The sequence below is a fragment of the Heterodontus francisci genome, chromosome 5 (genome assembly GCF_036365525.1).
Source record: "Heterodontus francisci isolate sHetFra1 chromosome 5, sHetFra1.hap1, whole genome shotgun sequence".
Lineage (NCBI taxonomy): Eukaryota > Metazoa > Chordata > Chondrichthyes > Heterodontiformes > Heterodontidae > Heterodontus > Heterodontus francisci.
In genome coordinates this window covers 92,899,589-92,922,600 of record NC_090375.1, presented here as the reverse complement: position 1 = coordinate 92,922,600, position 23,012 = coordinate 92,899,589, and the positions used below count along the sequence as shown (strand labels likewise).

The following is a 23,012-nucleotide window of genomic DNA, read 5'->3' as shown; positions in this document are numbered from 1 at the left end:
AATTACGTTAATGTTGTCAAGGGTGACATAGTGAGGTGGATCATAAATTAACTAAAGGACTGTAAGCTTTGGGTAGGTTTAAATGGGGTTGCTTCCCAATGGGATTTGGTCTGAGGCCGGCTGCCTGTGGAAACTCTTCAGGCACCAGTAACTCAGCTAAATAATTGAAATGAGATCTGAGACCCAATTTTGGGCTGGCTAAGGGAAGAAAGGAGGGCAAGTAATCCAATGGAGGTAGGGGAGGGGGAAGTAGATTGAAATCAGCTAAGTTTAAGAAGTCACTTTCATTATCATTTTTCCTCCCTGCCTTCGTGAAGGGAAGCATTTGATCTTTGTTTGGTATCTTCAATAAAAGCATGGTTCAGATTGGTAACTCAGTGCATGACTTCAAAGGAATATAAAATCAGGAGATGTATTTAATGGGTGGCTGAGCCAATATTGCACCTTTTACATTATCAAGTCGAAATTACCCCCAGTGTGTTTTACCATTCTGTGTCACAGCTTGAGCGCCTCTTTTAGACGCTTGTGTTGGGTCTGTACTTATTGCATGCGCAGGCACATTGACACTTAATCGGGGCAGCCCCCTGAAACCAAGTGTAGTGGGGGTGAAAACCTGATGCAAGGGGGTAGTTTTGAACTTTGCCATCTGGACAGTAACCTGGTCAAGTGGACCCCCCCCACCCTAATTGCATTCCATCAATGTCAAAAAGGAAAGTCTGCACTAGTCTGTCAAGATTGACACATAAATATTGTAGCCACAATGGATAAACACCAAAGGGAAGCCAGGCTGCTAATCCTATCAGGAGAGGAGAGGGTTAAAACTGCTGGAGAGAAATGGCAAAGAAAGATAACAAAGGATCCCTTGCATGTGACATCATACCACTGAAAACTTATTCTCTACCTTTTCAGACAAAAAATAATTTGTTAAACACTTTTTAAAGAAGGCATTTTAAAATTCATGCTTTCCTTTTTACAAGCTCAGGAGCATGCACTATGGAGCTTCTCTGCTAATCTGTCACATGAACAGCCAAGACAAACAAAACAGGAAATTTTAGGTTGTTTATCACTTCATGCTGTTCACACTGCATAGGAAATCTAAAGAGTAAAGAACAAACTGCATAGTAAGATGAAACAAGTTCACAAACTAAACAGATAAAGAGAGACACAGAAAGAAATCAATAAATATTTACAAAAAAATTAAGAGACAGAGAACTGGAAAGAGACCCAAGATCACCTGATAATATCAGAAAGGTTAACTGAGAAGCAGAATCAATCATTTGTTAATCAATTTGACAAAAGAGGATGAATCAGTTTCTCACCCACTTGCTAATATTTCATTGAGTTCTCTTGCCAAATCTGGAAAAGTAGTTCTTGAATTTCCAAGCAGCGGGTGTATAAGACCCTCTCTCCCCTCCCCCACAACCACCCTGAACTGCCCCTCCCAGAACTAATCTATGAGCAAAACTGGTAATGCTTAATGGCAAGCTGGGATTCTAAAATAGGTCCTCACTATTTATAAATCGATCACTAATTATTCATAATATATTGACATTTGGTAACTGATTCCGGTTATACTGTATACCAGAAACTTGCGAATTCTACTGCACCCCCATTGCATGGGTAGGATTCTTCCTCGTGTGGTCTAAACTGCTTCCCCAGCAGAGCAGTGAACCAATTCTTCCTTGACTGAGGATGAGTTATATACTTGTTTGCAGATTGCTGGATGTACTTGTATCATTTCATACTTTTTTTTAATGTATAGTATTCAGTATCTAAACTATTGCTGTTGGAGTAACAAAATCACAATGCAGCTAATTTTAACCCCCCAAAATGAGTGGGTTGGGGTCAGGTGGGATGATAAAATTTAAAAAAATCTCAAACCCCACCTTAATCCACCTTCAACCCTCCCGAGTGTGGTTTTCATGGAGGTGGGACGGATAAGTGTGAGAATCCTGGGAAATCCCTACTTTGGGTTTTCTTGCTGACACAAACACTAACTTAAACCCTATGACTGACTACGTACTTCTTTAATTTCATTGTTACACTGAAATATTTTATTCCTGTTTGTGACACGCTCTGGGTAAAGATGGTTTAAAAGTGAACAGATGGAAAATTGTGGTTTGGGCCTTCACAGACTAAATGTTTTATGGACTCAGAAGGTGTAAAAGAAGTCAAATGGTAAGAAAGTGAAGACAAAAACATTCCAGCAGAAATCCTGCAGAGCATGAAAATAGACAGCTTGCTGTGTGGGAACAGGGAGATAAAACACCTCTCACAGACCCAGTTGTAGTTAGAGAGAGACAAAATAACTGGACATCAAGGCCACCATTTGGCCTGGTGCAAGCACTGGAATGTTTACAAGCTGTTAGGTGTTGGAGCATGGGACGTAATGAGTATTGATTGGAGACCAATTTAACCCATAGACATTGCTGTGTAAAAAAAGCATTTAAGTGATCCCCTGAGTAGAGAGGGAGAAGATGGTTTCTGGCCAGGACGGGAGGTAACCAACTCAGGAAGGTATCTGGTCAGAGGAGGTTTTGGGACCATCCACAGACAGACCTTCACAGCAGGATGGGGTCTGCAGGGGGACCACACATGTACATGCCGCATTGATTGGCGCGACCAGGGAGTGATTACTTGGAGATCAGGCTTCCACACAGAGCATAATGGTAATACTGCTGTGCTTTAATATTACTGTTCAAATAATAGCATGCATCAAGTCTTACTTATACAGAATAAAATATAACCACTGTCACCAATAACAATTATTACTTTGAATCATTTCAGAATTTGGAAAAGAGGATAAAGGGTTGACTCTGATTACCCCGAATTCCAACAAGGGTGGAGGTGCAAGCAGCAAACTGTGCTCAGGAAGTGATGGTCCATTTAAATATTACAATGAGGCTGCCTCAGATTTAACCTGTTTTCCAGGTTTAATCCTGGCTGGCTGGGTTTCCCAGACCTCGCGAATCCCACGAGCTAAAGGGAGGAGAGGACAGCTTCGTGGTATATGTAAGTGTCTTTACAGCACTTCTTGAGGGCCAGGAAGATTAGGAGAGCTTCCTCCTAGCCCACCAAGCTTACTGGCCTCCCTGTCGCCATCAGCCTCCCTTCCCCCTGGATAGGCAGCCATCTCACCCCCAGGAATGGACCCACCCCCACCCTGGGATCAGTGACGATCCCCTTCACCGGGATCGGACCCCACCCGAGGGATCATTTCAAGTCCCCCACCCTGAGTCCTAAATCTCCACCTTATCCCCACAGTCCTACTACCCAAGCTTTGGCTCCCGACCTGCTCATGGGCTGCGGCCTCCTCTGGAGTGTTCCCCACCTGCCAGGGATCTAAGTCTGCCAATCAGGCTGACTTCCAGGTTTCCGGCCTAAAATCCTTCCCCAGCAACTTCCCCCACCTCGTAAATATCAGAGCAAAGCAGGTAGTAGAAATGCTGAACTACATAAAGCACTACAACAACATTACTGAATACAACATCAATATGGCAACTCATGGAAGCAGTGAATGCTTTTTAAGCAGCAAAATTTTACACCATATAACTAGTGCCAATTGTATGGGCAGCTTCAAGTAGAGCTGAGATTGAGCATAAAATCATTCCATTAGACCCTTGTGACAGTATAAATATAGCATAAATAAAGAATGAAGCATGCTCTGTCATTGCTCACTGCATTATCCATTGATCCACCCATCAACATTCCAAAATAAAAATAAAAGCAAATATAATTAATTTGTGTACGTTTGTTCAAACTCCATTTTATTCTTTTTTATTTTATTTTTTCCTTCATCCCCACCACTTCAGCAATTCGCCTGTTCTCCATATCTCTTAAATGGAGGTAATTTTCAACTTCACTGCTCAGATAATAAACTGATGGAGTGGATTGCCCACCCTTTGTGGAACTCACCTGATTTTCATTCTATTGAGTTCAGTAGAATGAAACATGGGTAAGTGATCTGCTCCATAGATTGCTACCCAGTCAGTGAAGATGAAAATTATGTCCCATGTCCTTAATTTCTCTCATTACGTTTCCTGCTGTCATATCAATACCATGTCAGCCATTTAGCCATCTCCTATCTTCCAATTAACACTTTACAGGCCATTCTATTTCTTTGTGTGTGTGTGCGTGCATGTCTTTTGTGAGTGCATGCGCATGTGTGTGCCTGTGTGTGTGTATGCATGTATGTGTGTGTGCATATGTGTGTGTTTGTGTGTTCCCTCCCCTTTGCACTGTTCCTTTATAAATGCAGTTCATCTGTAATTTCTTCCTATACTGAAGGGTTACATCTGAAGCATTACTTAATCTGTTTCTCTACACAGATGTTGACTGACCTGCTGAGTATTTCCAGCTTTTTCCGTTCTTGTTTCAGATTTTCAGCATCTGAATTTTTTTTTTGCTTTTTGCTACTTTGTCTTCAGTTTCTTTTATTCATTTGCCTTTGTTACAAAGCCTCATTTTCAAAGAACAAAGAACAGTACAGCACAGGAACAGGCCATTCGGCCCTCCAAGCCTGCGCCGATCTTGATGCCTGCCTAAACTAAAACCTTCTGCACTTCTGGGGACCGTATCCCTCTATTCCCATCCTATTCATGTATTTGTCAAGATGCCTCTTAAACGTCGCTATCGTACCTGCTTCCACCACCTCCCCCGGCAGCAAGTTCCAGGCACTCACCACCCTCTGTGTAAAGAACTTGCCTCGCACATCCTCTCTAAACTTTGCCCCTCTCACCTTAAACCTATGTCCCCCAGTAACTGACTCTTACACCCTAGGAAAAAGCTTCTGACTATCCACTCTGTCCATGCCGCTCATAACTTTGTAAACCTCTATCATGTCGCCCCTCCACCTCCGTCGTTCCAGTGAAAACAATCTGAGTTTATCCAACCTCTCCTCACAGCTAATGCCCTCCAGACCAGGCAACATCCTGGTAAACCTCCTCTGTACCCTCTCCAAAGCCTCCACGTCCTTCTGGTAGTGTGGCGATCAGAATTGCACGCAATATTCTAAGTGTGGCCTAACTAAAGTTCTGTACAGCTGCAGCATGACTTGCCAATTTTTATACTCTATGCCCCGACTGATGAAGGCAAGCATGCCGTATGCCTTCTTGACTACCTTATCCACCTGCGTTGCCACCTTCATTGACCTGTGGACCTGTACGCCCAGATCTCTCTGCCTGTCAATACTCCTGAGGGTTCTGCCATTTACTGTATACTTCCCACCTGTATTAAATCTTCCAAAATGCATTACCTCACATTTGTCCGGATTAAACTCCATCTGCCACTTCTCCGCCCAAGTCTCCAACCGATTCATCAGTAAATATTCTTGTGTGGACAGTAACTCCAATGACAGCCTGAAATGCAAACTCCTACTTCTTGATATGAAGTTGTTATTCCACTTTGAAGTGGCACGTAATGGATCAGGTTTAGTGTGCCAGGGTTGTAATTTAATTCTGCCACGCTAGACCATCCTGATTTGAACTGAATCAATCTCGTACAAACCTGGAACTGGAACATAACTGGAACACAGCTTTGTGTTTATTTAATTAATTCTGTCTTTCTTTATTTTGTGATTTCTTTCCTTATTACTCTTTCCACATGTATCATGTCTCCTATCTGCAGCTACTAAGTGGAAGCAACACAATATATTTGTTTCATTTTGCACATGCAAAGCTTTGGGTTAAATGTTACTATCCAAACCCCAAGGTAATTTGCAGTTTTTTAAATTTCATAGAGAAATGATGGAGCTGAAAACAGGTGATAATGCAGATAAAGAGTGTATTTCAGATCATGGCAGCATCAAATCATAGAAATTCTCAGCACTAAAGGAGGCGTTTGGTTCATTGGATCTGTACTGGCTCTTTGCTAAAGCTTTGGGAGGCTAAAGAGGAAAGGTCTGAAAATGAAGTAGCCCCATTAGAAGAAGAGAGCCACCTAGAAGGAAAGTTCAAACTTTATAATTAGGTCATGAATGAAACCCCAATCTGACAAGTCTTTGACTGTCTGGAGTGCTTTTCGTGAGCTCCAGCCACATTATGGGGAAGACCCATAATTTCCATAAACATCGGAGCCTTTATGACACTTGCGTACCTTTCATTTTCAGGTTTCCAATGTGCTACATGGTGCTTTAGCATGGGTGCATAGCATATGTTGGACAGATGGTAGACCTCAGGCCTCAGCACCAGATACTATATGGCTTCGACACCCTGTAACATTTTGGACACACAATATAAGCTTATTGCCTCCATGAGTCTCAGGGCTGGAATTTCATTATGGAAATGGGTCTGGTTTTGGATCTGAAACCTGCCTCCTCTGGGAAGCTGATTAAAATTGCAATTTTCAAGTGGAAAAGCCTTTAATTAGTATGGAGACATGTTTCCTGTCCTCTTAGCGCCAGTGGGATTGAAAATGACAGTGGGTCAGATCAAGTGTGGGATTCGCAGACTTTCACTGCAGCCATCACTGAGGCTGCTTGTTGTCCTGAGGGAGAAATTTGCCTTCCACAGCACCAGAGGGAAGCAAGATGTCACAGGGGAGCTGGAGGCCTGGCACCTGGGGCAGGGCAGACTCTCACTTCATTGATGCCAACCTGATCTAATGCTGGAAGCCATGAGGGAGAGGAGGGACATCCTCTTCCCGGAGGGTGGCAGGAGGAGGCCACCTCGTCATGCAGCAGGGACACCTCTCTATTCATTGCTATCCCTCTCCGCCCCCTCTTCCTCCTCCTCTCATCCCTCCTGCTCCTCTCCCAATGATATCCTTAAGGTCCACACCGCTCTGGAGGGCCATGTTATGGAGAGCGCAGCAGACCATCACAATGACTGAAACCCTTGCAAGAGGGTGTTGGAAGGTGCCATCCAACCGATTCAGGTACCGGAATTGCATCTTTAGAAACCCGACGGCCTGCTCAATGGTTAGCCTGCTGAGCAGGTGACATTGGTTCTTTCACTTCTGTGCCTCTGTCTGGGGCTCCTGTAGAGGAGTCAGTAGCCATCTCTTCAAGGGATTTCCCTTGTCCCTTTGGAGCCAGCCATGCACTTTGGGGGAATGGAGTGAAGGACTGAGGAGGCCTGGGCTGGCAGAAGATGAAGGTGTCATGGCAGCTGCCAGGGAAGTGAGCGCAGATATAGAGAAAGCTCTTGTTGTGGCTATGGACCAGTTGGATGTTGAGGGAGTGGAAGCCCTTCCTGTTGATGGAACTCACCGGCTGGTCACTGGGTGCCTTGATGGCCATATGGGCGCAAGTGATGATGCCCTGCATCTGGGGGAATCCAGCGATGGAGGTTGAACCTGTTGTCCTTTGTGCCAGTGCAGGCCCATCTGCGTCAAAGTGGGTGTAGTCCCTGCCCTACTGAAAAGGTCATCTGTGACCTGCGTGATGGCCCGATGAAATGCCGACTGTGAGATACCACCTAGATCCACAGTTGATCCCGGACCAACCCGGTTGCATAGAGGTTTAGGGCAATGGAGATCTTGACAGCTGCAGGTAGGGGTCTGCCACGGCCTCAGGTCATTGTGGATCAGAGCACACAGGACCGAGGCCATCTGCCTGGATCGGAGCAGCCTCCTATGGCACTGGTGCTTTGTCATTTGCTGGTAGCTGACTCTTGGACTGTGCACCCCTATCTTGGGTAGCACATTCATCCCCTTGCAGTCCCCCGCTGTACTCCTTTAGCCTCCTGTCGTCGCAGTTCATCCTGGTTCCTCTGCCAATGTCAGAGTAGCCTGTTCCCATCTGAACGCCCTCAGCTGGGCTTTGTATGTTCACCAGGCCTTCCCCTGCCAACCCCAGCTGCCCCTGTGATGCCAGTGGCTCATGTTCCTTTCCAGTTTCCTACATTTACCAAAAAGAAATTCAACTCTTACAGCTGCCGCATTAGCTACACTGAGGCACATCTGAAAGAGCTGAGTTTTATTTGCTGCCTCTGCTTTATTTCAATCAGCCCTTCCTATAGCACTAATAGCCCTCCATACTGTTCATGTCTTCACAACCCTATCGTATACCTTCCTTGGGGTCTTGCCCGTTCCCAGCCTTCAAAAATTGTGAACTGATATTGACAAGCCTGTTAATGAGCTGTTAATGAGCTCAAGAAGCAGATAATTGGAGGCGTGCACCTGACCTGTTCCCTTGCTGCTGGCATGCCTTTAAAAATGGCATTGTGTTCTGGAAGCGGCAGGTCCCAGTGCTGACTTCCAAGAATGCAATCTTCAAATCGCACTCGCCTCCATTCCCAACTCAGCAGACTTTGAAAATCTGGCCCTTAGTCTCAGTCAGGCCATTCAGAGAAGGTATTTTCACAGAGAAGATAAACCAGCTAACTACATTTTATCTCATGCCTTAGCCAATGATAAGAGGTTCAAATTAACATTAGGCACACTGAATTCACTTGCAAACATTCCAAAATTGCTTGCATTACAGCAAAAAAATCTCAAAAAACAGTTGAAAAATAAACTTTCAAAACTGAGGGGAAAAATAGTCTTGAATTGTCTGAATTTCCAACTGGAGTAGGGTTGTTAACTTTGATTAAAGGAACTCCTGGAGGGTTGTTTGATCACATGCCATCTAATCATGTGATACTTGCAATTGTTACCAGGGGTCGGCAACATGTCTGTACCTGGACACCAGTGTCCATGGTAAAAATGTTGAAGTCCGTGATAATTATAAATGTCTTGCTTCAAGCCTTTAAACTTGTGTTTAAAAACCCAAGTTTAAAGGCTTGGAGCAAGACTTTTATAATTATCAGGAGCAAAAGTAATTACAAAGGAATGGGGTATCGGGCTGGGTCCTACAGTCAGCCAAAGCTTTATATCCGGCCCGTCAATAAAAAGCACAAATGGTTTGCCAGCGTGTGGACCTCTGTCCAAGTGGAGTGCAGGGGAAGCGGGATGTGCTGGGAAGACGCAGAGGGGAGAGGGAGGGGGCCATGGGGAGAGAGGAGGGAGAGGGATGGACACAGAGAGGAGAGGGATGGACACAGAGAGGAGAGGGATGGAGAGAGAGAAAGCGAACAAGATCATTGCTGACAGATGGCTTTCTGTCCAAATTCTCTGCATCACTCATCAATGTGCGGGCAGGCATTGACTACTTGTGCAAGCAAAATAATCCCAAGTATCCCACTAAATAGGGAGAAATGGTTTTAAATCGGACTGTGTTTTGATGGCAATAGGTTGGCTAAACACTTTATATACAGATTAACTGCTCCCATGTCTGTGTCTGAGTCAATGTTGTCAAATGTCCGCGGTGCAACATGTTGATGCCTATCCCTGACTGTTACTGCATTTACCTATAAAGTATGGGCACCTGCAGTTGAGTATCTTTACTCGTAGTTTCATTCCAGCAGCTGCTGTGTGAGAACCAGGAGGCCATCCATGAGCAGGTGACGAAGGGAAACCGATGGCAGCAAAGAACTGAAATCGAAGGTGGCGGGGTGATTTGTAGAGGGGAAACCAGAGGTGGGAGAAACTTTGAATTCACTACTAACTAACAGTAGCTCACTGAAATTGCTGTTAGTTATTTCACCAATAACTAATAGCAATATTGCTAACATTCAGGTTAACCAACAAGAATACAATTACTCAATAATAGTCTATAAGTAACTAGCAGTAATAAGTGTAACACCCAATATCTTATGTGTACCTGGTAGTAATCCTGTAACTGGCTGATATTTACCCTGTAACTGTAGCCAGAATCTCCCCGTACTGCACAAGGTGTGGTCAGGCTCCTCAGACGATACCACTTTTGATAGGCCTGATCTCTGGTTTCGACTGAAGGGGCGGAATCTTCTCACCTTAGTCCCTACCAGAATGGCTGGACCATTTTTCGGCTGGGAAACCGACTGTCAGGTTTGTGTGCTTTGTGGTTGGTCTTTGCCAGAGCAAACTAAATATCAACCCGCCTCTGGGTTTCTTGACCAATCAGGGAGGGTGGGTGGGATGACATGGCTAAAGCAGCAATGAGGGATCTCCAATTAAAGAGACCCCAGAAGGACTCATGATGGCAGCAGTGTTGCAGGAAAAATCCAGTGTGAGGGATGAAAGAGCTGCAATGTGGATGGAAGACCCAGTGTGGCTTCACGTTACTGAGGTTATCAGTAACCGAAGCATGGTGCCCAGGGCCTGGATGCAGTGCCGGAAAAGGATCAATGACCACATGAGGTCTGGCAAGGTGTGTGTCCTGTAACTGTCAGTTGGCAGCCATCACTCTCTGATCTCCCTAGCATTCTCCTATACAGCACTCCTCTGACCAACACACCTAGCTGTCACACACATTCCTTTCTCTCCAGCCTCCTCCTCAAATCTCCATCTCAACAGACAACACTCACATTCACCCTTATCCTATTGCCCTCTCGCTCCCTGTAGGCATGGCCACCCTGGCTGCGATGGAGGAGGTATCCATGAACATTGGCAATGACCTGTCCAGTTGCCAACCTGTAAATGGAAAGCTGGGGATGGCCCAGAGAGCTGGTGACAGCATTAAATATCACGCTGCCACTTGGCACTTATCTATCACTCATGTTGAATCAATGTCACCAATACATTAAATGTCCTGATCTGCCCTATGCAAACTTGGAACCCTATTTCACCTGGTTTCAGTACTAACTCATGTCTTTCATCTCCCACAGGTGCATTGGCAGAGCCGGCGGAGATGATGACAGAGGATTCCGAGGACAGCTCAGAGGAGGATGGGAACTCTGAGGGCACACTATCACATGACTCCTGTACACCCTCCACCAGCGCAGATACACACACCTTGGTGGGTCCTGCTTCTCAGGTAGCTAGGGTGGCACATGGTGAGCAGCACATCACACGTGAGCAGGAGCAGGTGCTAGAGACAGAAACAGCAGTGGAGAGTCCCTGTCAGTGGGTGGTAGACACTTCATGTTCCGCTCAGCTGGACACAGATACTGAACCTCAGGAGTCATCAACGAAAAGGGAACTTGTGAAGCAGCAATGGGAAATGTGTGTGTATGTGTCAGCATTTTCAGAGGCAGTGCGCACCCTTGCACAGATAATGGAAGTTTCCATCTCTCACACGAGTGCCATGATGTATCGAGCATTTGTTCTGATGATCAGACCCATTGAAAGAGTGGTCACCCTCATGGAGAGTCAGATCCAGCAGGACATGGAGTGAATGCTAGCCCACACCAATGGGCTGCACACTTTGGGCAGAATTTTGTGTGGCTGGTTGGAGAAGGAATGATGGCATGAGGGGGGAGCAGAGAATCATGTTGGAAGTGTCTGCCTGGAAATCTGGCATCCTGACATCAGTTCCAGATTTAGTCAGTGGCACGGAAGCACCAAGGCGGAATCCCCACCCCAGCGTGACAAGAATCTATTTTAAATTGCTGAGCAGTTAATTTTAATGTACTTACATCTAATTTGTCGCAATTAAATGGGGGGCTCGGGATTAAGTGGACGGCTGGTGGCACTCATGTGTCTTCAGGTTCACGGCCGTTAAAAGCTGGCGGCACCGAAGTGAGGCTTCAATGCCGTGACAGGGAGGCAGCCATGACCAACACTGCATGGGGGAACAGTGGGGTGTGGAGGCTATTTCGGACTGTAGTGCTGTGCGCTCTGCAAGGGGGGATTGGGATATTGGGGGTCTGTAGGGGAGTTCGGGGTCTCGGGAGGTCTGCAATGGGGGTCGGGATCTTGGGAGGTCTGCAGGGGTGGGGGCAGGGTCTTGGGGGCTCTGTAAGGGGGGGGCGTTGGGGTCTCGGAAGCTTTGCAAGAGGGGCTGGGGTCTTGGGAGCTCTGCAAGGGGGGTGGCTTGGGTTTGGGTGGCTGAATTTGGTGAACAAATTGTTGGGTGAGATGTGCATTTGCTGATACTGTTGGATGAGAGAGATGGCCATCAACAAGGGTGGGCACTGAGGGCCATCAGGGATTCTGCTGAGAGAAGTAGCAAAAGCTCAGTTACAGGGCAGGGTCGGCTTTGCATTGTTACGACCAGGTGTGAAAGGTATCTAGAGGTCCCTCTTAGCCTTCACCTGGTCTTACCGTAACAGGGTTTAAATTTAAACACACTGTTTTTAGTTCCTCTTTGGCGAATCCTTGTTCACTGCTTTCCAATTATAAGGCAAAGAAACCAGCACAAACAGGCTTTCTTAGGTTTAAAGAAGAAAAGTTGAAATTTATTAAACTTAAACTTTAATTTGGTTAATGCCTACGGATACACAACGCACCCACGCTAGCATGCAAGCACGATACACACATGCAAACAGAGACAGAAAAGAGCAGAAGAAAAATAAAGTGGAAAAGTTTGAACAAATATCTGAAGAGTTGTTACGGTTCTTCGAGCTCACTGTAGAGTCCTTGATTGTAGGTAGATCTTGTTTTTCATTGGGCACAGTATTCTGCTTAAACTTTGTTTGCTGCAGGAGATTTTTCTTTGTTGGAGTACATGTGTCTTCAGTGGATTCAGAGGCTTGAGAGAAAGAGATGGGAGCAGACAGACAGGAGACGCTGTGGCGAGCCAGCCAGGAGAGATCGTCTCAATCCAGGAGCATTTTGCTTTCTGTCCAAACTGTTCGTACAAATTCAAAAAATTCAGGATTCCCAGCTGGTTAGTCATGTGACTAGCTGGTTTGACCATGTCCATTTGTGTATTCGGCCATCTTAGCAGTCAATCTGGAATGCGAGATCCCCCACCTTCAACACCTGGTGATCAAAAGTCCATTGTGGGTTGAATGTGTCAGGGAATGGCTGCTTTGTCCTTCCAAACACTGTCTCTTAACATGCAAATGTCTTTCCAGCCACGGCTGATCTGTTTAACAAGTCCTTTCTTCACTCCAGTAACAGTTTAAAATCAACGTTCATGACAAAATTCATGTGCCTCATTCTTGGCAGGTGGGGGCCTAGCTTGACAGCTTCGATAGCGCTCTGAAGGCCCACTGGTCACCTTGCATGGGTCTCATACACCCTGTCTTTTTGGACCCTCATGGAATGAAGCAGTGTCTCCAATGGAGGGAGGACCAAGAGGCAGCTGCATCTGCCCGTGAAGCTTCACAACGAGAGCTGCAGCAGCCAGCCATGCCAAGAAGGGCCCACCTGTGCCAGAGAACGTACCGTACTCAAATCAGCTACTTCCAAATGTCCAAGCAGCATTATCAGAGAAGACTGCACCTCTCCAGGGAGCCCGTCACCAACCTATGTGCCTTGCTGCAGGATGGGTTGTGACCTGTGGGATTTGGGAGTCACCCTGTGCCAGTGGCCCTGAAGATCACAGTGGCATTAAACTTTTACGTGTCTTAATCATTCCAAGGACCCACTGGGAAAATGTGTGGAGTCTCCGAGGCAGCAGCCGACCACTGCATCAAGGAGGTGACCAATGCCTTGTTCAAGAGGGCCGACGACAATGTGCGCTACCAGACCGACCCTGACAGTCAGTCGGAGAGGGCCATCAGATTCGGGGCCATCGCTGGATTTCCCTGGGTGCAGGGTGTGATAGACTGCATGCATGTGGCTATCAAGGCTCCCATGGACCAGCCAGCTGCTTTCATCAACAGGAAGGGCTTCCATTCCATCAACTTTCAACTGGTCTGCGATCACCAAAAGCATTTCCTGCAGGTGTGTGCCCACTTCCCGGGAAGCAGCCGCGACGCTTACATACTTCGACAGTCCCAGGTGCCACAGCTTTTCAGGCCCCGCTTGACTTCAGGGATGGATTCTTGGGGACAAAAGCTACCCACTGAACACCTGGCTACTCACGTCTCTGAGGAACCCTTGCCATGCAGCGGAGGAGAGTTACAACAATTGCAACAGCTCCACCCAAGAGAACATTGAGCAGCCATTGGGCTGCCGAAGATGAGATTCTGCTACTTAGATCGATTAAATGGAGCCCTGCAGTATGCCCCTGTGAGGGTCTCACATATTGTGGTAGTCTACTGTGTTTTGCACAATCTAGCACAGCAGAGGGGGGAGGCCTTGCATGACAATGGGATGCCTGAGCGACACTCCTTCACTGACAAAGAGGACATGAAGGAGGGAGATGAGCATTGGATGTCGAAGCCCTTGCACTGGAGGCCAGACAGATTGAGCGATGTGCCAAGGAGGCAAGAGACAATCTCATACTTACCTGCTTCCAGCTAAAGGTCCGCTCGGGTCTGCAAAAAAAACCCTGACCCGATCCCGACAGAACCACATCCGACCCGAGCCCGACCCAGCCCGAGTCCTTTCACTTTCTCCCGCGGCGGCCTGACCCTACCCGACCATCAGTTAACTTACCTTCCGTTTTTCACTTTGTTGCTGATCTGCATAAGCTTAAAATAACTGTAACAAAACCACCTTTCTAGTCCAAAAATTAAATTAACATTGGAGCCATTTACCTGTGATAGAGCATGTCCGACCCAGCCCGACCCGAGCCCGAATGCCGGAGTTCGAAGTGCAACCCGATCCGACCCACGCCTGACTCATGTCGTCGGGTCCCGTCGGGTCCCGGTCGGGTAGCAGGCCATTACTTCCAGTCCCCCTGATGGTCACTCAGAGAAAACAATAAAGACTAACCTCAATGCATGCAGTCTGTTGCCTCCTCTCCATTTGTGCTCCGTGCCTAGCGTCCAGCTGAAACATGCGCTAGTGCCCATGGGAGATCACATTTAAATGAGGGCTGTGCTTACATTGACATTCCATTAAGGGGTAAGGGCGAAGTCAGCAGCTCACAATTAAGGCATGATAGAATAATCACTTTTAGACAATGAACATTAATGGCCCGAACAAAAGAACTTCATATAAAGCATCATATGTTAGATATCAATCACCTGTGAAGCCTAGGTGTTTTCCTAGAAGCGAGTGCTTCTTCGAGGTGTGAACCCAGCAGCAGCAGCTGGGCTGGAGGCAGGCTGCAGATCAGGCTGCCCCTTGGCCTGGGATGACTTCAGTGGTTGTCCTCTGGCGACCTGAGGGCTGGAAGGATCAAGCTGCATGAGGGTTTCCTGCACAGGTGCAGGACTCTCCTCAGGCATCATGGCTGCTGGAGCTGGGCTCACTGGCGGAGGGACTGAGGAGCCGGTATCCACACACGGAACACCCTGAGGGGAGCCCCCAGCTATGGAGCTCAGCCGCTCCTCCTCTCTTTCAAGGCTCACTTGAACCTCCCTGCTCACCAGAGAAGGACAAGGAGCTGGAGAAGACTCCAGGTGCCTCGTCCTTCTCTTGTCTTGCCACTGCTCTGTCAAGCTCATGGCTAAGGTGATGGTGTGCAAGTCTGCACACATCTGTTGGATCTGGCTCTCTATGAGGGTTGCCAACCTCCCGATGGAGGAAGCCATGTACTCACATAGCTGAGACATGACAGTAGTCATGGAATAGATGGACTCCTCCAGCATCCGCTCATGGCTGCATATGGCCTCTGGCATCTCCACCAGATGTTGCCTTACGCCTTTCTGCAACTCCAGCATACCCTGTGCTGTTGACACCAGAGGGTCTGCTAATGGCACATGTGGATGCTCGTCCTCCGAGGATGCCGGGCGCTCTCCACCTTCCTCTGGTGCCAGCTGCAGTCCTCTCTGCAGCACCGTGTTGTGCATGGCACAGCAGACCACTACAGGAGACCCTTTCTGGGGCATATTGAAGGGCACCTCCAGATCGGTAAACGTAGCGGTACCTCATTTTGAGGAAGCCAATGACTTGCTCTGTTGTTGCCCTGGTAGTAACATGGCTCTGGTTATACCTCTCCTGTGCCTCTGTGCTGAGTTCCTCACTGGAATCAGCAGCCAAGCCTTGAGAGGACATTCACCATCCTCCAGGAGCCAATCACTGAGGCTGTCTGGTGGAGAGAAGAGCTGTGGAACTTGAGACTGTTGAAGGATGAATGAGTCATGGCAGCTCCCTGGGTACTTGCTGCATACTTGCACTATCCTCTTGCAGTGCTCACAAACCAACTGCACATTAAGGGAGTGGAAGCCCTTGTGGTTGACAAATATGCCTGGCTGGTCTGATGGCACCTTCATTGCCACATGGAGATGCAGTCTACAACCTCCCAGACCTGTGGAAACCCCATGAGGGAAGCAAAGCTGAAGGCAGTGGTGTAGTGGTAATGTCACTGGACTAGTAATCCAGAGTCCAGGCTAATTGTCTGGGGACATGGGTTTGAATCCCACCATGGTAGATAGTGAAATCTGAATTCAATTAATACATCTGGAATTAAAATCTAGTCTAAATCATTGTCGATTGTTGTAAAAACCCATCTGGTTCACTAAAGTCCTTTAGGGAAGGAATTCTGCTGTCTTTACCTGGATGGCCTACAGGTGACTCCAGACCCACAGCAATGTGGTTAACTCTGAAATGGCCAGCAAGCCACTCAATTCAAGGGCAATTAGGGATGGGCAATAAACGCTGGCCTAGCCAACGATGAATAAAAAAATAAGTCCTCTGCGTTTGACCGGCCTGAGCCTTCTAAAAATTAAAGTAGTTGGAAGCATTCACAAACAAAGTGTTGGGGATAAATGATGAAAGGTCCAACAGACCTGAAATGTTAACTCTGCTTCTTTCTCCACAGATGCTGCCTGACCTGCTGAGTATTTTCAGCACTTCCTGTTTTTATTTCAGATTTCCAACATATGCAGTATTTTGCTTTTATCAACATATTGATGGGGACTGATGAGGGTTGATTGAGGGATATGTCAGCAGCTGATCCCTGGAAGGACACAGACCCAAAACAATGAGGGCTGTGGTCACCTTGACAGCCCTGGGCAGTGGGTGGCTACTTGTTCTTCTTGGGTGAAGGTCTTCTTCCAAGAGGCTGCAGAGCACCTTCCATGACTGCCAGAGCCTTTGGAGGCACTGCAGTTCAGCGAAGTTGACCCTTGGCCTATAAACCCTGTGCTGAGGGTATTGTCCCCTTCGAGGTGCAGCCCTGTGTTCATCCCCTCTGTTCCGGCCACCTGTTGTAGAGAAAGCAGCTGCTGCTGGAGTTGCTGCCCCTGTCACTGTGATTGCTGAGCTGGAGGATGCTGCACCTCCTCCGCAGAGGATCAACCAAACTTTAGAATATGTAGACCCCGTGACACAGGGATGTCTCACAGGCAATAAGGTGAGATTACCTTCAGTGGTATCCAAGCGAATTGAAACAAGTTGCACAAGGTTGCTGTCTCCAATGTAATCAGTCCATTTAGCCTGAAAGAACAGCTCCTGTCAGTCAGCACAAGCCTTTCACTGTGGCTGACCACAGGCTTACTGGTTTCACCCTTAATGCTGCTTATATCAGGTCAGTTTCACTTTATGATGAGTTTCCTCTGCATTCACCTTCTCCACCTGGCGAGTTGCAGACACAGCGTGTAATCCATGAGCTGTTGGGAAAGAGGGATTCCATGCTTTAAAAGGCTCTTAATTGCCTTTTAAACTACCTCAATTGCTCTCCCACCAGAACGACAGGAGATTCCTACTGGCCTTGCAAGCTGCCCCAGGGAAAGCCGGAAGAGGGCGGGATCACACCTGGAGTCCTTTTCTGGGACTTTCCCACCCTGCACGCTCCCGAACCCATCTCCAGCAGGCTGGGAAAATTTTACCCAAGATTTCTGTGAAGGTGACAACTCTGAACAGGGAGTGTCAGTCAGAGCTGATCTGTTCTTGGACTTCACACGTGCAAACTATCTGGCACAGAGCGACCTGAACCAAACCAAGTAGGCTCAGTGTTTGGGGAACTTCTCACAGGGCATATCATCCTAAACTCAGTTCAGCAACAACATTTATAAACCAATCCCTGAGCTGGAATCAATAAATCAAATTTTCATTGAATGGTAGCAATGACATCACAGGATGAGGCCATTCAGAGCCTGGGGCCTGTGCCAGCACCCGGTGCTCTCTTCTGTAACCGTATTCCCCCAGATACTTCGTTATTCCTCTTTTTCAAATACTTATCCCATTCCCCCTTAAATAATGTTCCAGTCTTTGCCTCAATAAACACTTGCGGTGAAGACACGCACTCGTCCAATAGCCCTCAGTTCAAACTCCATCCTTCTCCATTCCCTTGGTACTTTGGAAGGCTGCGTTCTCCTGATGTTCTGGCCAATATTTATCCCTCAACCAATATGACTAAAACAGATTATTTGGTTATTATCACATTATTGTTTCAGGGACCTTGCTGTGCACAGATTACAACATTACAACAGTGACTATACTTCAAAGGTGCTTCATTGGCTGTAAAAGTGCTTTGGGAGACCTTGAGATCATGAAAGGCACTACATATTTCCTTTTCCAGTGAGAATATTTGGTCTCTGCTCCTTTGATCCACATTCACCCACTAGTGGAAACAATCTTTTACTGTTTACTCACAGCTAAGTATCCAGATTTCACTCATCCCTCTTTCTTTGCAGCTCCCATGAGCCACATTGCTGCTGCTGCTCCTGGCTCTGCAGAAAATGCTGGGCCCCACGCCTGCCCTAATCCCCAGTCTCCCCCGCAACCCCTAACTCTCAAGTACCCTGTCTCTTTCTCTCTTTCTCCTCAAGCCCCAGTCCCTTCATTCCCACCCCCTGCCCTGAGCCCGAATTCCATACACACACACACCATGCCAAGTCCCTCCCAAGCCTCAATTCCCTGCCCCTGGTCACTGTTCACTCTAGCTGAAGGCTTCAGTCGGTGACGTTACAGAATCGGGTGACCATTGCCTTGGTGGGAAATTCAAAGCATAAAGGGTAACGACCAGCAATGTCCAATTCTAAGAGACTACTGGGCAATGCGAGAGCATTAGCAACCTTAAACTGCCACATAAAATTAGCAAAGAGGCTTCAAGTAAATAAAGCAGGGGGGCCTCTCCTTGTACTTTATCTTACTGGCTATAGAACTGACACTCCAATCCCCTCTGAAAATTCTTTTTTGTTCTGCAGTGGTGCTCACAGGTTTTGAAATTGCTGCTGTTGACAGTTTTGATTAGCAACATGATAGCCTTATTAAAAATATATGCAATGCTACAAAAAATGGCTTCTGTACTACCAGATAAAACTTCCAACTTGTAAGCAGCAACTTCAAAACAACACTTGTGCCAGTGGAGAACCAGTGGGAGAATCTAGAACTAGGGGGTCACTGTTTAAAAATAAAGGGTCACCCATTTAAGACAGAGATAAGGAGAAATATTTTCTCTCAGAGGGTTGTGAGTCTTTGGAACTCTCTTCCTCAAAAGGCAGTGGAAACAGCGTCTTTGAATATTGTTAAGGCAGAGGTAGATAGATTCTTCTTAAGCAAGGGGGTGAAAGGTTATCAGGGGTAGGCAGGAATGTGGATTTGAGCTTACAATCAGATCAGCCATGATCTTGTTGAATGGTGGAACAGGCTTGAGAGGCCGAGTGGCCTACTCCTGCTCCTACTTCATATGTAGATATGTATGCACACGTTGAAAAGCTGTGAACTTCAGCTGTAAATCTTGGTCCAGCTACTGTCTGATGATATGGTACAGTTTCATGGTTGCATTTATACATCTTTCAAAAATTGTCCCCATCTTGTCATATTTTGTAGCAATAATTCATACCAGATAAATAATTCAATTTTATGGAATAAGCTGTAGTACTCAGAAAGGCTTCTCTGTCTACACGTCAGACTGATACAGCATTTTCTTATTAAGTACTCCATAAAACTTTGACCTCATCAGCAGACGTGGTCTATTCAGACTACGAGCAAAGATTGGATGCCCACCAAAGCTACTAAGTATCATCACCTCATTCCATAACAATATGAAAGGCACAATTCAGCATAGTGGCGCCTCATCAGACCCCTTTCCTATCCTGCGTGGCGTGAAACAGGGCTGTGTTCTTGCACCTACACTGTTTGGGATCTTCTTCTCACTGCTGCTCTCACATGCATTCAAGTCTTCAGAAGAAGGAATTTTCCTTCACACAAGATCAGGTGGCAGGTTGTTCAACCTTGCCCATCTAAGAGCGAAGACCAAAGTATGGAAAGTCCCCATCAGGGAACTCCTCTTTGCTGACGATGCTGCATTAACATCTCACACTGAAGAGTGTCTGCAGAGACTCATCGACAGGATTGCGGCTGCCTGCAACGAATTTGGCCTAACCATCAGCCTCAAGAAAATGAACATCATGGGACAGGACGTCAGAAATGCCCCATCCATAAATATCGGCGACCACGCTCTGGAAGTGGTTCAAGAGTTCACCTACCTAGGCTCAACTATCACCAGTAACCTGTCTCTCGATGCAGAATTCAACAAGCGCATGGGAAAGGCTTCCTCTGCTATGTCCAGACTGGCCAAGAGAGTGTGGGAAAATGGCGCACTGACACAGAACACAAAAGTCCAAGTGTATCAAGCCTGTGGCCTCAGTACCTTGCTCTACGGCAGCGAGGCCTGGACAACATACGTCAGCCAAGAGCGACGTCTCAATTCATTCCATCTTCGCTGTCTCTGGAGAATCCTTGGCATCAGGTGGCAGGACCGTATCTCCAACACAGAAGTCCTCGAGGCGGCCAACATCCCCAGCATATACACCCTACTAAGCCAGCGGCGCATGAGATGGCTTGGCCATGTGAGCCGCATGGAAGATGGCAGGATCCCCAAGGACACATTGTACAGCGAGCTCGTCACTGGTATCAGACCCACCGGCCGTCCTTGTCTCCACTTTAAAGACATCTGCAAACGCGACATGAAGTCCTGTGACATTGATCACAAGTCGTGGGAGTCAGTTGCCAGCGATCGCCAGAGCTGGCGGGCAACCATAAAGGCGGGGCTAAAGCGTGGCAAGTCGAAGAGACTTAGCAGTTGGCAGGAAAAAAGACAGAAGCGCAAGGAGAGAGCCAACTGTGTAACAGCCCCGACAACCAATTTTATCTGCAGCACCTGTGGAAGAGTCTGTCACTCTAGAATTGGCCTTTATAGCCACTCCAGGCGCTGCTTCACAAACCACTGACCACCTCCAGGCGCTTACCCATTGTCTTTCAAGACAAGGAGGCCAAAGAAGAAGAAGACTCTATAAAACTATTACCTGAATGATAGTGGAGAACTTACACGAAATTAATTAAATTGAAGTTTACTGTCCTGCTCATTGTAAGACAATTAATACATATGCACAATATTTTGTGGATGTCAATTCTCACTTATGATATGTTTATTTCTATTCGTGAATAAAGTCAGATGTTGGACCACACAGTTAATTAAACTCTGGTGTTTAGGCCTTACCTATCAGAGTTCTTTCTGAGTAAAAGTACCTTGAATAGCATCTTCAATAAATGCAATCTGATAGCGCGATCCAGATAAAATGCTGTCGACTGCATTGATAATTTAATGAATTTTTAGATACTTATTGGACATTTGATATGAAAAGAAAACTTTTTTGTTTTATCACTTATAATAATATTTTGTTCACAAAAATACAAAATCTCAAATAGACTACCAGGACAAAGGAACAGATGTAACTCCAAGGAGCTATAAAGTAAAATAATGCAGTTTGATTTATTGTGAGTATATTACAAAAATGTCTAGAAATATAATAAAAGGATATAGATTACACTTTGTCTTATTTCTTTCTATGCAATGTACCTTGATAGGTGGGACCTTTGGCTCTTCTTTTGTAGGCATCTCTTTTTCACTTTGTAACATGTTGGGCAGAATCTGAAAGGACTGGTCATTTTCAATTCTAGGCCTTTTCTCGTGACAGACCTCCAGGCTGTGCTGTTCCAGTGGTTTTCTCTTTTGTAGCTCTAAGTCTTTGCTGTCATTTCTAACTCCCTCGGAAGATGATGTGGAAGAGTCTGAGGGTGTGGATGTCCGTGGCGGTAGCTGAGAGATGCACTGCAATGTCCTTAGTTGGTTTTCAGGATTTTTGTTTTCATTTTCAGAATGGTCAGACAGTTCGGAGGTTTCAGAGCATGCAGAGATATGTGGCTGCTGAGATGTGCACTGTGTATTTCTCTTTGGAGAATCAGGGTTATTGGTAACAGCCTCGAGCTCTGCACAATAAGATGAAGATTCTGAGCACATAGGAGCACTACACTGTTCTAGGGTACTCTCCTCATTACTTGTGTTAGGTGCCAGTTCAAATATGTCACTGTTAGATGCATCAAAGGAATCAGAAAGTTGAGAAGGTGTAGAAGTGGAAGTAGGTAGTTGGAAAGAAATGCTAGATATCCCCGGGGAAGGCATGTGTGGATATACAGTGTGCTCAGATTGGGACTCAAGCTCCTTGATACTTTGTGTAATGAGAACAGGCTTCAAGTCATCTGACGGCATCTCTTGTTCTGCCTTTTCAGAGCTAAGTAGGCAAGACTGATCAAAGTCAGAGGTATTGGACTCAGGAGGATTGTTTTCATCATGACTTCTACAAATATTCGGTTCAACTTCTTCTGCTATCTCTTCCTGAATAACAGATTCATCTGAGGTAATGTCTGAGCACAAGGATATTAGTATATCCTCCTCTTTAGCAGTTTTGGATGGTTCTTTGGCTGGGATTTGCTGTATGTTGCATTGTGTTTGCTTTAGATCTGTATAAGGCACAAAATTTTCTTTGCTTTCATGCTTACTACCAGATGTGATCTCACAGGGCCCTGATATGGTATGTGGTGCTGAAAATAAACAGCTGTCTGGATTTTCAAAAGAATCTTTTACTGATTCCAGCTTCATAGCTTCTTCTTGTGTTACACCCAACCTGAATGCAACAGAAGAGGTGGATGTAGCAATTATAACATAGAAAGCAGCTTAGTAGTGTCTTGAGACAAAAACAGATTATCTGCAGACAAAGGTGTACCAGAATACGTTAAAATGCACAAAAAAAATACTTTGATAAAGTGTGTAATGGGAAGGGTGGCACTGAGTGCTGGAACGTTAATGCTCAGTTCCATAGAGGGGGGGAGGATAATTCTTGATGTGAACTGCATAGGCAGGAAGACACTGAATGGGCACTGCAGCATCTCTCTGTGAGGAGCAGTGAAAATTAACTGAGGTTTTCCTACCTAAACAGTACTGTGTGACTGACCAGAAATGGGATTGGTTAGGGTCAGAAATCAGACTGTCCACTCTTTCAGCAGTAGTCTCTGAACCCAACAATCTAGGATAACAAGTGGGGAAA

At 46.3% G+C, this 23,012-nt stretch overlaps 1 protein-coding gene across 1 annotated transcript in view; it reads right to left on the bottom strand.

Annotated features, from left to right (window-relative positions):
• The window catches only part of LOC137369570 (putative Polycomb group protein ASXL3), a 412,154-nt gene that overhangs the window by 4,598 nt on the left and 384,544 nt on the right, over window positions 1-23,012 (bottom strand). The window contains exon 11 of the mRNA XM_068030859.1: window positions 21,488-22,592. Coding sequence (XP_067886960.1) covers window positions 21,488-22,592 — 1,105 coding nt within the window. The remainder of the gene's footprint in view (window positions 1-21,487; window positions 22,593-23,012) is intronic.